The 16,488-nt window shown below is 42.5% G+C and overlaps 1 protein-coding gene across 1 annotated transcript; it reads left to right on the top strand.

Annotated features, from left to right (window-relative positions):
* The first annotated feature begins 690 nt into the window (after positions 1–690).
* Positions 691–14,096, top strand: SLC6A14 (solute carrier family 6 (amino acid transporter), member 14). Its single transcript, XM_009696146.1, has 13 exons — positions 691–856; positions 2,631–2,762; positions 4,327–4,488; positions 5,749–5,884; positions 6,611–6,743; positions 8,650–8,790; positions 9,854–10,082; positions 10,162–10,287; positions 10,379–10,497; positions 11,677–11,776; positions 12,015–12,124; positions 13,185–13,352; positions 13,947–14,096. Exons 1-13 carry the CDS (start codon positions 787–789, stop codon positions 14,094–14,096), a joined length of 1,776 nt encoding a protein of 591 aa, XP_009694448.1. The 5' UTR covers positions 691–786.
* The last annotated feature ends 2,392 nt before the right edge of the window (positions 14,097–16,488 follow it).

Raw genomic sequence — 16,488 nt, 5'->3', positions numbered from 1 at the left:
GGGATATGAGGGTACCTGGGCAGATATGAAAGCACCTGGGCAGGTGGGATGTTGGGGTACTTGGGCACATGGGGTAAAATGTGGGTGCATCTGAGCAGGTAGGGTATGGAGGTGCCCAGGTAGGCATAGGGGTATTTGGGCAAGTAGGGTGCAGGTACCTGGGCAGATATGGGAGCACTGGGCAGGTGAGGTATGGTGCACCTGGCCAGGTATGAAATTGTCTGGGGAGGTGAGATCCAGACAGGTATGGGAATATGGGAGAACTGGGGTAGGTAAAGAGGGATGAGCTGGGATGAGCACCTGGGCAGGTGTTTTTAAAGTGGACATACAGGTATGTGGTGGGGTGAACATCTGAACAGGTACGGGGGCATCTGGGCATGTGCAGGGGCAGAGGAGGGGAGTCCACTGGAGATGCTTCCCCCAGGAGCTGACAGCACAGGGAACTAAGATAGGAGCAAGGCAACTGGCCGTGAAGGATGTTTGGGCTCGCTGGTGGGACCCTCTCTCACAGGTCTGTGCTGTCCTGCCAGGGATCACCTGGACTGGCGGCCCACCTGGCTCTGCCCACCCTGTCTAGCTGCCCTGCCCAGCGATGCCAAGGTGCTGCTGTGGACAGAGAAATGAGGATATGACTACCCTGCTTACCTATGGGGCAATCCTGAGCCTTCCCTCTTCTTCTCTTCCAAGGACTTCAGTTTGTCAAATGAAAAAGATGCCCACGCCAGTGGCAGCGATGAGAACTTGGAGCGTGGCAACTGGTCAAACAAAGCTGACTACCTGCTCTCCATGGTGGGCTATGCTGTGGGCCTGGGCAACGTCTGGCGGTTTCCCTACCTCACCTACCAGAATGGCGGAGGTACCTGTATTGAATGACAGTGTTGGGTGGGCACACCTTGCTATCCCCAGGAGAGAAGAGGGCCAGCCCTGAGGCTGGGCATGTTCTGTCAAAGCTGGATATGAGCATCACCCTGGGAACTGAGAATAGTGCCTGCGGATGGGAATGGGAAGAGGAGCAAGAGGCATCTCTCTGCTTTTTGGGTACCAGCTGAGGGGGGAAATTGTATTTAGTTTTAATTGCGAACTTCCACCTGAGAATTCCAGAACTCTTCTGATTTAATTATGACCAACATGCATCTTTTTGTCACTGTGCCAATATCCTCTATTTACCTAAATAGCTGTTCTCCCTCTTCAGCGCTTACCTCACTGGTATGTTTATAGAGAGCAATTGAATCCCCTCTCAACCTTTGTTTTGCCAGGCAAACAAGCTAAGCTGGAATAATTATCCAAGCTCAATAATTATCTCCACCAGATACTTGGGAAGTGCGAGGCAGAGAGAGCCTCTACCTGCTTACACAATGAACTAGTGGCAAAGCCAAATGGAGGCACTGGCTTCTCTGGCTGCTGTTCCAGAGCTTTGTCTACTTGCCAGGCAACCACTGGTAATTAAAGGCAACATAAACGCCAAGTAACTGCAGAGGACTTACTTGTATGTACTTATTTGCTCTGCCTAACAGTCATTGGAAGTCGAATTCTGGACTGTAAATGAGCACAGCCCATACAGCTGGATGTGGAACACAAGGTGGCATTCTTGGGACAGAAATTTTATTGGAGTGAGCTTGGCTGGGTTGTGTTACTTACAGTTTTGTTGAAAATTATGAAAGACAAAATAAGTTGTGTCATGAGCCCTTTTACTAGACTTTTTTTTCTTATCTGCTGCAGCAGAAATCTTTGCATTTAAAGCCTATTTGTGCTGCTGCTTGTATCCTGCTTTGTGCCCCTTGCCCACAATTGATAAAAAGACAGCTGTTACATCCTTGTTTCAAAACACAGGAGTAATCCAGTTAATTCTGTGGGACTATTTACTTCCTTAAATTGCAGCAGATATTTGCAGTTCCTTGCAGAACTGGGTCCTTGATTGCTTTAAGTTCACTGAGAGTGAAGAGGACAGATTTCTATGGGGATATCGGGTCGTGTTTAGGAAACCTGTGCTCTCACTTTCCCTATCTTCCGCACACACACAAAGACATGCCAGTCCCTTTTGCGGAACAGGGCTTTCATTGATATCAGGTTAATGTGCACTTTAAAATGGGCTCGAACAGGAGCCATGCAGAGACACTGTTTGGCACAGGAGTCAGTCAACCATAGAAAATAATTTCCATGCTTTGACGTCCAGTAGTTACTCAAACAGGGCCGTTGCAAATCATCGCTAAGTACATGAAGGAACGGTTCTATTCCTTTTTAAATTAAAAGCTGGAAGATAAACTGGAAAACAGACAAAGCAAATGGTGCCTACAGCTGAGCAGTGTTCCTGCTTGTATGAGAACAGTATGTCTTTGATAGTTCCTGTAAAATCCTTTTAATTCTATAAGAGAAGCCATCCCATGTAAATCATCAGTTCTCCTAGTAATCTGTGTCTCTTCATCACAGGTACTATTTAGTCTTACAGAAAACAGGATTTAGAAACAAATCTCTGTATGCTGCAAAAAAGCAAAAAAACCCCACAGTGGGATATTTGAGGCGGAGGAAAAAGGGGAGTATAAAATGTGATGGAACTGTGGTGAATACGTGAAAATTCATTGTGTTCTCTGTGTATGTGTTCGTGTTTCCCCTCCCCACCTCTCTCCCTTCAGGTGCTTTTCTGATCCCCTACACCCTGATGCTGGCATTAGCTGGCTTGCCCTTATTTTTCATGGAATGTTCCCTTGGGCAGTTTGCCAGTCTAGGGCCAATTTCCGTCTGGAGAATATTACCATTGTTTCAAGGTTGGTATTGTTATGTTTCCTTAGATCTTTTTTAATCTAGTAATAAACAGATGTGAATTAATGATTTCTTCACGAAGTTACTAATTCTGAAAAGCTGGTTTCTGTGTAGAGCATATTCCCAAGGTTACAAGGTCAGTATTATGTTCCCAGGTAGATCTTCCTTTTTATTCAATTAATAAACAGATGTGGATTAAATATTTCCCCAAAAAGGTTGTCAATTATGAGAGGTTTTATCAATGATTCTCCTGGTGTTATGCAGCACACCACCTTAACAGCGATCCAGGCAGAAGGAAATCACCTTGTTTGCTGTGTGAGGGGGAAAACTCAGTTAAACACCTGGCACTGGGTGCAAGAGACTGAAAATTATTTTTAGAAGTTAACTTTATCACTGTTTCTTTACACTTTATGTCCTACGTAGCTTGCAAGGCAGTTCCATGTTGGATGGACTAATGCTGTATTTGGCTGCTGGCATTGGCACAGGCACATGAGTCTGATTGCTTTATGCAGTGCTGTGCACATATTCATCTAACTTGTTGCCTTGGAAGTCATCTGCTAGTGTGATAAAACAGGTTATACTCTGGCTTTGTAAGGTGAGGTGCCTCCTGTGATAAGATAAATAGTTGTACTATGTAGTGATAGTTTGCCTATCTCTGTGAGGGTTTGGATTTCATAGGGAGATTTATGTGTTTGGGAACAACTAACCATGTGCTTTACTCACTCCTATACATCCAGGTCCTGTACCAACAGGTGTAAAAGGACTATGTAATTGGTTTTATTTGTCCTTTTTATCTACCAGAAGAATTAATGTAAGAACAAGGAAGTTTCTTTCTGATGCAATAAGAATTTCACTTGCCACTTTGCACAGAAACAAAAGGGATTACAGTCTGGCTGGCTGCCTGCACGCTTACTCTTTGCCAGTCTCCGTTCTGCAGCACAAACAGCCTTTCACAAGAGCAGCGTATTTAACTTTAAAGCAAAAGTCTATAGACATAGCAAATCTTTTGTGTGTCTGTGAAGATATAAACTTAAATATAGTCTCCAAGATGATTAGGACAGTTTGGCAGATTTTCCCAAACTCACAGAACAAAGTTCATTTTAACAAAGGAGGAGAACAGTATTATTGGCACAGATTTACTGTTCTGTGTTGCTTCTCATTTATTGGCAAAACCATTCATTACAGTGGGATCTTTAAAATGTTGCTCAGCCCTATTTTTTATATCGTTTCCTTTATGTTACTAAGCAATCAAAGCTTCCCACTGGACTGGGAGAGAGCAAAATACTGAATTTCTCCTTTAGACTTGGACTTACCCAATTTTTTCTGTAGGCCTGATTCAAACTCTGTGTCAAAACCATATTTGAGATGGTCTGCTTGGATCATATCCCTCATTTCATGGCTTTACCCTTTCCCTGTTCAGCTGCTGTTAAAGATTATTTAAAAGACAAACAAAAAACAACCTCAACTTCTTCCCAAGTAGCCTTTTAAAAGTCCAGTGAAGGCCATTTTTTTTTTTTTTTCCAACCCATGTTTGGGGTAGTTAAGACATTGTGTCTTTTTCTTTCTTAGGAGTGGGCATCACGATGGTCATCATCTCAACGTTTGTGGCGATCTACTACAACGTTATCATTGCTTATGCACTCTACTACTTATTTGCCTCATTTCAAAAAGTGCTGCCATGGTCGGACTGCTTTTCCTGGGCAGATGAGTTCTGCAGCAAAACACGATTAGGTACCATACTCAACAGATAGAGCTTAATATTACTGTTTTGGATACTTGTAGTTTGTACTGTTTTCTGGGAGAAATTATAAGAGCAAGACAACTACCCATGGCTTGAAAAGTCCTTCCTGGAGTTTTGTCTCTGAACCCATGAGAGTGATGCTTGTCTGCTTCCCTGCCACCACTTCTGGGTGCTTGGGAATTCTACAGGGAGCTGGGATGAAACCTCCTTGTTGCATCCTTTTTTTTCCTCCTTTAAAATCCAAGGTTTCTCCTAGTACATACAGTCCCTGGAAATACTGCATTCTTACTTCATCAGGCTTCCTGGCAAATTGAATACCTTCCTTACACAAAACAAGAGTATTGCTGTAGCTTTTATCAGGAGTTCTTTCCTTGTCCCTTGCCTCCCCTGTGGCTATGGTAATCCTGAGCACCACTGAGGCACTGGTTTCGCACTTTATTAACTCTTTAGAACACATCTCCACGCTATTGTTCTTGATGTTTGGCAGCAGATGTACAGCCAAACACTTGTTATCTCGCCAGTTTCCATATCAGACCAGTTTAAGGCAAAGGTGAAGTTGGTGAGATAATTAGTAGTTAGTAGCTGGAAATGTGTTGCCAAGTGTTAATGTAATTGTAACTCTCTTAATCATATATCTGAAAATCTCTTCTAAGATTCATAGGTTTCATAAAATGAAGTTGAGATGCTTTATTTAACAGAAAGTTGATGCTTGCTTATGGGCTAAACAAAAATAGTTTAGTTCAACATTTGTAAGTGCTGGAGGAATACAAAACTGATGTAGTGTTTTTTACTATATATTCTGGCAAAAAAAAATCTCAACTCCCAAAAAACCCAAACAGCATCCATAATCCCCTGCCCCAAGGGAACTGTTTAAAGAGCTGTAATAAGCCCTGTGCCATAACAAGATGAAGTTGCTAGACGATGATCTGTGTGTAACCTTGGTTTGGGACAAAGGTTTTCTTACAGTAACCAAGGCTGCAATCTTAATTATCCTCAGTTCTTATTTTTGCAAGTATTCTTGATGATAGGTGAAAAATGGAGCTGAGCACACCAGATTCTTGGTGTTTTGATTTACAGTCAAAGTAACAAAGTCACAGCTGGGAGTGATAGTTCAGGTTTGTTTCTAAATATTGTTAGTAGGCAAACTGAAGCTGTAACTGTTTAGAAAACATTTTTACTATAATAGTCTGATTTTTATAATTAATCATCACTGTGTTAACAATCCCTTTTGCTTGCTTGCTTGCTTTCAGTAAGTGACTGCAATGCAACCTTAGATGGAGAGATCATTCATGCAAACTACTCGTTCATCACAAACAACAATCTCACGTGTATTAATGGAACCATTAACTACAAACCAGTGCAATTTCCCAGTGAGCAATACTGGAAGTAAGTAAATATCTTAAAGAAGTTGCTAAAAATGCATTTATTATGTGTTGTGATTTTGAATGTATCTTCTATTTTTGTTGTATCTTGCTACTCAGAAACAATCTAGTCAAGGGGGGTGGGCATGCAAATCTGTCCATAAGGGACTTAAATTTTAATTGATGAGTGTTAGCCCTTTAAAAAAAAAAAAGTGAATCAAATGAGTTGACCTGTAGCAAACTGAAAAATACTCCAGCTTAAAGAAGTCCTCTGCTCTGGTGTCTTGGTAGGGACTACTTACCATCTCTGTATGGCATATACTTTTTTTCAGGAATTACTGTGAAAAACATTTTCACTTTATTCTGAATCTGAGCCTATTGTGAAACTGTCATTTCTTTAGCCACATAGTTTCAATTTGCCTCATGTTCCCTGGGTTCTTGGGAACTGATTTTCTTACGGGTTCTTCTCTTGCCTTTAGAATTTCATGGTTAACGTGAAAGAGGTGAGGTAGGCCTGATGGGAGATGTATAGAGAGCTGAGGGCTGGTAGACTTTAAAAAGATGGGGGAAATGCAGTTAAATATTCAGTTTTGAATGCCAATCATGCAGTTCTAACTGCACACTCATGGAAGTGGCTGCAGGGTTTTGTAATATCTGCAGAAACCAGCTCACTTTACTTCAAGAAGTAGTTGAAGAGTAATAGTGTGTGCTGCTGTTGTCCTCTTCTCATTGCAACATTTTGTGGTTTCAGTAAAGTGGCTCTTCAACGCTCGAGTGGGTTGGGTGAGACTGGTAACATCGTGTGGTACCTGGCTCTCTGCCTTCTCCTGTCCTGGATAATTGTTGGAGCTGTGTTGTTTAAAGGAATAAAATCTTCTGGAAAGGTAAGTTAGGAAGAGCAAGTAGCAGACTTTTGGCCTGATTCTGCCCTTCCAATGTCAGTTGGACTCAGGGAAGGTTAGCACAAGGCAGGGTGCAGTCCTAACCCACTATTCTCCCCTGGACTCAGCGTTAGACTTTCTTCCTGCTCATTGGCTTCGTAACTGTTACATAAAATACAAGTAAGGCACCAATTACACAGCAATTACTTAACATATGTGTCTCTTAACCTCACCAGGGCTGCCATGTATTTGGGGATCTTGCTGTCATGCAGGTGATTCCACTTGAGTTTTGGCAGTCACCTGGCCTGTTATGATGGACATGTGCATCTGACCGCACACGTGCGCACACACCCTGGGAACACCCGGCAATTATTTGCACCTTCAGACTAGTTGAGATGTTTGGACAATACAGGTCAAGTCCCGTGAACAGATGTACATGTGCAGGTTCCTGCCAGATTGGTAAATGTTGTTTGTACTCAACATTTCAAGCTGCTTTTAGGGACCAGGTCCATAGGTGCTTGTTTTCAGATTCTAGCTCTGCTGAGCTCCCATTTCCACATGCTGGAGCACGGCTACCTGGAGTTTTCCTTGGGCTAAGTTGGATCCTCTCCAGACTTCAGGCAGGCTCAATTTCGTTCTTCCCTGCCTGAGGCCCTTTTCCTTGTTTAGCTCCTTCCTCCCTATACTCCTTTCCTACCTCCATGTTGCATGTCCATTGCTTACTTATTCAGTTTCTGTTGCCTTCATTCCTTCTCTCACCCTTTCTGTGCTGTTTTTTTTTTGTTGTTTTGTTTTGGTTTTGATTCCTCCTGTCACTGTGCCTTTCCATAGTTCCTCACTGCCTGTCTTCCTTTTCCTGAGTCTGATGTCTCCTCCTATTCTGCTTTCTATTCGGAGCTTTTGGCTCTCAGTCTCAGCACTTCAGGATGGAGTATCTGTGCTTTCCTGGCCACAGTTGTTCCGCTGCATGGCTCCTCTTAAACTCACGTTCTTTGGGTTCCTGGCAATTGACTCTTCCTGTTGTCACTTCTCTTCTGGCACGAAGGTCAGCCTCTCTCAGGAGTAAGGTAAGACTCAGAAGAATCTAGCCGGGCAGGAACAAGGCAAAGATGAAGAGCAGAGAGAATAGTCTATTCCAGGCAAATACAAAGGAGGTCTTCAGAAATGGCAGACTCACCATATGATGGTGCAATGCTATGGCTTGGTGTAACCAGCAGTATCAGGTCAATTATCTGTCTGTGTAACACTGAAACTAAGACTCGAGCAACAAGAGTATTGGTGAACGTAGCATGCATGATAATAGCACTGCTTAGCCCTCCTTCTGGCCTGGATCCCATCATGCTAGAAACTGTGTAGACAAACAACTAAAAAGATCTGTGTTGGAGAGAATCTAGAAGTCCTGTTCCTAGTAAAGAAAGCTTCGAGCATGGTGGTTTTTGTTTTTTGGTTTTTTGTTTGTTTGTTTGGTTGGTTTTTTTGTTGTTGTTGTTTTGTTTTGTTTTGTTTTTTTCCCTTCCCAGTCCTAGCAGGAGATACTTCCATCCTGGTCACCTAATTTTGACTGGCTTTTAGTTGGCATTTGCTAGAAGCATTGCCTAGCAAGAGACCTCTGGAGTAGTTGAGTCCAGGCCTTGCTACAGCAGTAAATCATGTCAGAAAACACATTTCTGAAACTGGTCAAGTACTATCTGAAAAGTGGATGTGTGGCTTGGGCCTTCTGCTTATGCTGGAATGCAGCTCCAGAACCGGCTAAGCCAGACGGTTTAGTGGTTGGCATGTGTTCACTTCCCTGGTTGCCTGTTTTTCATTTGTACCGGCAGACCTTAGCCTAAAACCTGGCCATTCCTCGTGCATAGAGGTCTGTGCATCACCTCGCTTCTAATGTGCGTCCCTGCCCTTCTTTCTGCAGGTTGTCTACTTTACTGCGCTCTTCCCATATGTCATCCTGCTCATCCTGCTGGTGCGAGGTGCCACCCTGGAAGGTGCTCTGGATGGCATCGAATACTACATTGGGAGACAGTCCAACATCACCAAGCTGATGGAGGCGGAGGTGAGAGGTAGTGTCAGCCCTGGAAGCACTGATACGCTTCTGTAGTTCTAGGAGCTTGTCACTTACTGAGCAACTTCTTTTTTATCCAGTCAGGTGCTTCATGTCCTCCCCTGCATTTTTCGGCAACCCCCAGCTCTATCGAAAGTCAAAGCCCCTATTCTAGCTAAATCTAGAAGCTATATCTAGAACCCCTATTCTCAATCTAAAAAACAGCCATCCTCTGCCCCAGTCCTGCCACACCAGACAGGGACGACAACTGTGGTTTTGTCTCTGAGCAGCTCTCAGGGGTCAGGCTGAAGTTTCATCCTAGCTATGCCTGCTGAGAAAGTTCTTACTGTGGGATCAAGCGTTGCTCTCGCATGTGTCCCGCTTGCTTTGGTTGCCGATTATTTCAAGGGACTTCATCAGAAGGCTGAGGGGACCCATGAGTTTGAAATTCAGGCTGTGCCTTGCCCAGGAAATTAGCTTGGGAAATTAGGTGGACCAGGAAGGGCACCTTGTGCAAAGGAAGCCTGGATTTTTCTGTTCTGGCTTACACCAACATTAGTTCAGTTTTACCAAAAGCACACATTAAGTTCAATATTTATTTGTGGTATTTTATGTGAGCATTTGGCATTAACTGAGGGGCTGCAGCAGAGGCAGAAGTGGTTTGTCTGGGTTATGGTGTGAGGAACACAAGTGGGAGAGCACATGGAAGTTCTCGCTCCTGCAACGCAGTCGTGGTTTTCCTTATTCGTTGGCACTGTGACAACATTCACGTCTCGACAACCCACGTATTTGAACGAATTGAATCTCTTCTTCAGGGTTAGTCCAATAGGATTTAAGTATTTGGCAACGTACTTGGGATGTGACCTTTGGAGATCATAGCAGATATTGTTTGTGCTTGAGACTGCGAGGTCACCAGCACGCTATATCTCACCTACTCTAAAATTCATGTGAAATAGAATTAGATATTCAGGCTAAATGTAGAAAAACTCTGGAACTTCCAATAGAGGGCAGACTTAAATATTTATGATATGTACTGTAAGCAATACAGTAATTCCTGTGTTCTTATTTCTGGTAGGTTTGGAAAGATGCAGCCACCCAGATATTCTACTCCCTGTCTGTGGCATGGGGCGGGCTTGTTGCTTTGTCTTCATACAATAAGTTTCACAACAACTGCTACTCAGATGCTATTGTCGTTTGTGTAACCAACTGTGTCACCAGCATATTTGCTGGGTTTGCAATATTCTCTGTCTTGGGACATATGGCATTCGTGTCTGAGAGACCTGTCTCAGAGGTTGTGGACTCAGGTAGGCTGATCGTCATGGGTATCGGGACTTGCTTTGACTGAGGCATGACAATAACCTCCTTCCTTCCACTACTTTCCAGGATTTGATCTGGCATTTGTAGCCTACCCAGAGGCTCTCTCCAAGTTACCAGTTTCTCCTCTGTGGTCCTTCTTGTTTTTCTTCATGCTCCTGCTCTTGGGCCTTGACTCTCAGTTTGCCACCATAGGTGAGTGGGTTTTTAAGTAACCCATGGCTTTTGAAATTACTCTTACCTTTCTTAACTGTGCTGCTCAAAACCCACACTTCTTCCTTTGCAGAAACACTCACAACCACCATACAAGATATATATCCCGAAGTGATGAAAAAGTTAAGAATCCCTTTAACCCTGGCTGTGTGCATATTGCTCTTCTGTCTTGGTCTTACTTGTGTTACTCAGGTAAGACTTTAAAGTCTTTTTGGCAGTGGGTTTAGTTACGCTGCAAGTGATGAACTCAAATATCAAATATCCTTTCCAATTGTTTCTGTCTGCATGGTTTGATCTGAGAGACTCTTGAATTCTGCCAGTGTACCTGTACATGCAAATAAGAAATTCCCAGAGGGAAGCTTTGAAGAACCTAAGGTTTTTCTGTGATTATTGAACTAGATGTGCTTTTAAATAGAAGACCTGTACAGAGCCTGTGAACCATCAACCTGATTTATTGCTCCTCGGATCAGGAGACTGTTTGTGTAATCTCAAGCATACGCATACAGTGTGTTTGCAGCACTATGGGTACTGCTAATAGAAGCTGATGGGATCTTTTTGTTCAGAGCGGACTACCGAACAGGACAGGATTTGAGAAATGGCCTATTCACATCATAAAAACCTGTTAGCTCACAAACATCTGTAGATTGTATGGTTACACACACACAGACACACACACAAGAATAGTGTGTAAAATTTCTTGAGACAATTGATTTTAAGGATATAAGGGTTCATTGCAATTACTCCATCTAGAAATGCAGATTTATGTATGTAATTAGCCTGAGGATGTGAAGAAGATAATTGTAGTAAATAGACAGTTGTATGGTCAAGCAAAGCATAGTAAGTTATGAAACATGATGGCAGGGAAGCTTGCAAAGGACTTAGTATGCAATGTGTGAAATGACATAGAGCTTGTTTCCTGCTCTGTGATCCTGCTATTGCATGCTGGTGTTTAAAGTTGTGTTTAACCCATGTGGAAAACTTGTGTGTGTAGGAGTGTACAAGCCTACCAGAACTGATAAATGCTATAGCTGTTGCTGTATCTGAGTATTAAAACTTTAATATCAACTTTAATACTGTAAGTTCCAAATTAAAATCTTGCTCTTAGCTGTTCATAAATACTCTGCATATACATACATATTGTTATTAGTATACAGATCTACAGTATTTTGTCAGACATGCTTTTCAAATTTACATAGAGATATTTAAATGAAATAATGTTCACAAATGTGTGCTTAACCTAGAGAATTAGGAATTTAACTAATCACCAGTCTGAGTTTTTTAAACTGGCTTGAACAGCACAACTTATTTTATTTGCGTAAAGAGGTTACTGGGAGTGGGTACATTTCTGCTTCTTTATTGTTTGTTCTACAGGCAGGAATTTACTGGGTTAACCTAATAGATCACTTTTGTGCTGGATGGGGGATCCTTATTGCAGCTGTCCTGGAGATAATAGGCATCATCTACATTTACGGTAAATTATTTGCATTGAAAATCTGTGATTTGACTATGCAATCCCAAGCACTGTGTATACTAAACATTCATTACCACAATAAAGCATTTATAACTTAATTGGCTGAAAAGCTTTAATGGTTACCACAGAACTGGAGAAACTGTCCTTGACCATTGCCTTTCTTCTATCACTTTTGAGTAACCACAACTGCAAGGGAGGCACCTGCTTTACAATGCACCCTACAATTGTCTTTCAACAGGAGGGAACAGGTTCATCAAAGACATTGAAATGATGATTGGAAAGAAGAGTTGTTTATTCTGGCTGTGGTGGAGAATGTGCTGGTTTTTCATTACTCCTGTGCTGTTAATGGTGAGTGTAGATGACTGGATTGTGTTAGTGTGACAGAACTTAGTAACTGGGCATCGAAGAGGTTTCCATGTGAAGATTCAGGGCTGAATGCCCAGGCCCTATGCATAAAGACAGGGTATGGCTGTGCCAGTGAAGCAAACTATGTGCTATCTATGCTTTCTGATACAGTCCACTCCTCCTTGGGTCCTCCCCAGGAGAGGCTGGACCTTCAGATTGGTTGCAAGTGAGCTGGGTCTACACTCCCCAGGAGTAGCACAGAGCAACCAGATTGTCCGTTTTAGCAGCTGGATTATCTTCATTTCAGACTGAGAAAATATTTTGAAAACCTAGATTTTTATTTTTTTTTTTATCCCCTGTGTGGGAAATCCCATTTTTGTGACAGATCCCTGGCTTGCATTTGCTCTTTGGATGTCCAGCTGTTCCCCTGTCTAAGTGAGACTTTTTTAATGTCCTGTTATGTGTGTGTCAGTTTCTTGTTATTCCTGTACTTGTAATTGTGAGTGTAGATAGTTGAATTATGTTACTATGAGAGAATTCATTAACATCCCAAATCCAGGAGCAGTGGCAAGTCATTCTGGCCAGCACATTATCTAATCTATCCAGACTACAGTTTAGAAAATGCTGCTTAAAATTTTCTTATTTCTGCACCAATATTTGCCAAAGTTTAATCTTAAATTCTTTCCCATATTCCTGTAAATAATGAAACATGAGAACATATAAAACATACAGAGAAAGGTACTTGGCTCATCCAGCAACATATATATTCTCCCACATAAGATTTCAACGAAACCCAGGAATCAAGTTCTGTTTAAACATAGATGTACTTTAAAGTGTTAGGGTGTGTATCAGTGTCGTCTTTTAGTCCTATCCTTCAGTCTTACTGCTTGGCCATGACTGGACACTAAATTCTGCACAACTGTTCTCACGCTCGAAAAGCAAGAAGGAACTGTGCAGAATCTGTAATTTTATTTTATTTTTTAGCCAACTTGGAAATACAGTGCAAATTCAAGTTAGCTGGAAGTCTACTTTTCTCTCTTAATCTTTTTATCGTTTTTTATAGGCAATTTTGATCTGGTCTTTGGTCACATTTTCACCTCCCAGTTATGGCTCAGTGTTCTATCCAGCCTGGGGAACTGCTGTTGGCTGGTGCATGATTATCTTCTGCGTCATCTGGATTCCCATCATCGCTATTCTGAAAATAGTTAAAGCTGAAGGAAACATTTGTCAGGTAAGGGCACAAAAGAGCTGTCATAGCCTCAATCTTGCTTTCCTTAGCATTATCAGGAAGACCTGTACTTTCTTCTCAAAAACACATTCGGTACTTTAAGGTGTTCATTAATTGGATTTTTAGACCAAAACACAGCTCTGGTAGTTGCATCAGAGGGAAATTTACCCTACTGTGTTCTGATAAGAAGACAAAGTCTAGTTCTCTGGGAGTGCACACACACATTCAAGAGTGATTTTCATGGCTTCTGTTGTTATTCCAGCTGCTTTAAATTCTCTGAAGAATTTATATCACGTATAATTTTCTGGAGTTTTCCCTCCCGTTCCTCAAAGAAACGAGCAAGTGCAAGATCTGAGGTATGCTCTTCTTGCCAAGCTTTACCAAAGAGTCCCGTGGGTCACAGCTTCCCCTGCTTGTTTGACTTCAGTGCCCAGAATCCACTGAATCTGAAGACATTTGGAACTATTTCAAAAAACTTTGGTTTTTGTTTGCCATTTGTTGAGTTGCAGGGCATATCTAGAGTTAGAGCTTTACTGAACTTTAAAAGTAGCCTGGACTAAGGTAAGACATTAAATTCCTCTTGTTTTTGCTTTCCAGCGCATTGCAAGCTGCTGCAGGCCTGCTGCAAACTGGGGTCCCTACCTGGAATGTCACCGAGGAGAAAGATACAGCCACGTTATAGATACCAAAAAGGCAAAGGAACATGAGATTCCTACTGTGTGTGCCTTCGTATACACTCAACAATGAGATGGCCATTTCGATGACAAATTTTAAACATATGTGTGGTTTTTTCTTTAACTATTAGAAAGTGATGATGCAAAACAACAAAAAGCAAACCCCCTGCCCTTCAAAACCCAGCCCCTAAAAGAAAGTGAGCCATATTATTTATTTCTAGTGTGTATGTTTGGGGAGGAACAGGTAAGTTAGACACTGAGATCTCCCCAAATATTTAGGTTGAGAAGGCAGGAAAATGCATTGCATGATCCCCAGGCTAATGGACTGGGCATGCTTAACTCCATCCAACCGGTATCCAGCTGGACTGCAGATACAGGTGTGGAGGAGAACAAAGACACATTCTGATGCCCCCCAGCTGCAGGAAATTTGAGCCAAAAGGTGCTGTGCTTGCGTGCTCCGATGTGCTACGGGCAGTTTACTGCCTTCTGCTATGCTTTGCCATCCATGATGGTGTGCAGTTGGCAGAGAAGTGAATGAGTGTGCTGCTGCTGGACACTGTAGCTCAGGGAACAGGAATAATTTTTCTCTATCTAAGCCTTGCTCAATGTTGTGAGGCTGCTCAGGATTTCATGTTGACTACAGTATGTGTGCTTTTTGTCTGTACATCTAAATATTGAGTGGCAAAAAATTGCCATTGCAGGAAAATAAGGCCTTAACATGATGAAAAGTGAGCTTCTTTCTATTTCTTATTATTCCCCTTGGGATCCCCAAAGAGTCATCTTTTGTGTCATGCCCCATGCTCAGCATTCATCTGTCTATAATTAAAAAATTTCATGTTTCCATATTCTGTCATTAGGCTCTGCGGAATGAAATAGTAACCATTGAATTCTGGTGCGTCTGCTCTCCTACACTTACCAAGGCTTTACCTATCAGTTAATTCTCTGCGTCTTTCACTCAGGCTTGGGTTTTCGCTTCCAAAGAAGATCCAAAGTGCTTTTTAAAGATTCAAACAGTGTTATCAGTGTTGTGGTAGAGCCAAAAGAAGCAGAACTTTACCCCAAGTGAAGGTTACAACTGCCTTGTAGTACTGTTACTCCAAAATTTACTGAAATCATGAGATTATTGAAAAGTTAGGAAGTTTGTAATGTACTAGGGAACACAGACTTATGCTTTTATCTAGGTAGGAGGGGTTTAGGTTAAAAGAACGTGACTTCATTCATAATACAAGTGAATTCCTGATAAAGGGAAAAAAGGACCTATGGGTTGAATGAATGCATCTTGTGTGCTGATAAATGTCTCTCGTACTGTGATAATGGCTCCTTGGGAACAATTTCTAGCTGTCACTTCCTCTCAGGGCTTTGTCACTTTTTCTGGACATGAAGGAGCATGGCTAGTGGCTTGTTGCCCAAGCGGCATACCTTGGTGTATGTTTTATACTGATGTTTTTGTGACAAATCAACACTTTATGGCAAATAAAATGTGATTTTTCTGTTTTTAATGCTTTTGGAGCTGGAAAATGAGATTTTAGCCTTTTTTATGGAGATGGAGGGAGCAGTTGGTGGGAAGGGAAGTACCACCAACTCTTCTATGATCCTAAGCCTTTGGGAGATTGAACTGGAAAGACTCAACCTCCAGGAAGCCCTTTCTTCTAGGAGTTAGGACCTAGTGCAATAGCCCTGTTTTGGAGTGGGCTCAGAAAATACAGGTAGTAATAGAAAGGGAATTTATACAAAGGACTGTGGGACTAGAGCCTGTAACAGAAGCTGCTGAAAAGGACCCCTTTCCTGCATTCCAGCTGCTCTAGGGTCATGGTCTAGCCACAAACCAGCAGAAAACAGTACTGTCATTGGTCCTGATGCGTGGAGAGGCTGGGAGCAGGAGGAAGGCTGAGCTGCAAAGCTGTGGTGCTCATCCTCCAGTGCACCATCCATGGGAGCTACCTCAGTGGGCAGCAGTTCATACCGGGGAAGGGGCAGGCTGTGAGAAGGAGAGAGAAGTTAGTCAAGTAACGAGTGAGAGTGCTCCAAGAGATGAGGAGAAAACAGGCTGGCTGAATCAGCTTTGGAAACGATCTAGGAAAAAAGAGAAAGTATTTAATTTCAATTCTACCCCATCAGCTATTTGCAATAGGACACTTTCCAGACAGGGCTGCATGGTGATATGCTAACCAGGAGAGAGCAGATTGTGCTTGTATCTTCTGCTCCGCTCCAGGCACCCCAGGAAGTGGGGGCCTGCGAGGGGTCAGCAAAACTCCCTGGCCCAGCCTGATTCTGCCCATGATGCTGGCCGGCTTGCTCGCTGATCCATGGCTCTGGAGACTGCATTATAAACCAGCAGCCATAAAATTGAGTCCTCTGACACTTGCTCCTGCCTGGCTGGTGGTTGTTGAACAGCATCTGAGCTTTGAATTCAGCTGGCCATATTGAAAGGTCTTTTTTATCCAGTTCCAAATGGGTGAAAAAGA

Source organism: Cariama cristata, unplaced genomic scaffold, assembly GCF_000690535.1.
Source record: "Cariama cristata isolate BGI_N322 unplaced genomic scaffold, ASM69053v1 scaffold4080, whole genome shotgun sequence".
In the NCBI taxonomy this organism is placed as follows: domain Eukaryota; kingdom Metazoa; phylum Chordata; class Aves; order Cariamiformes; family Cariamidae; genus Cariama; species Cariama cristata.
This window is presented reverse-complemented; position numbering and strand designations above follow the sequence as displayed.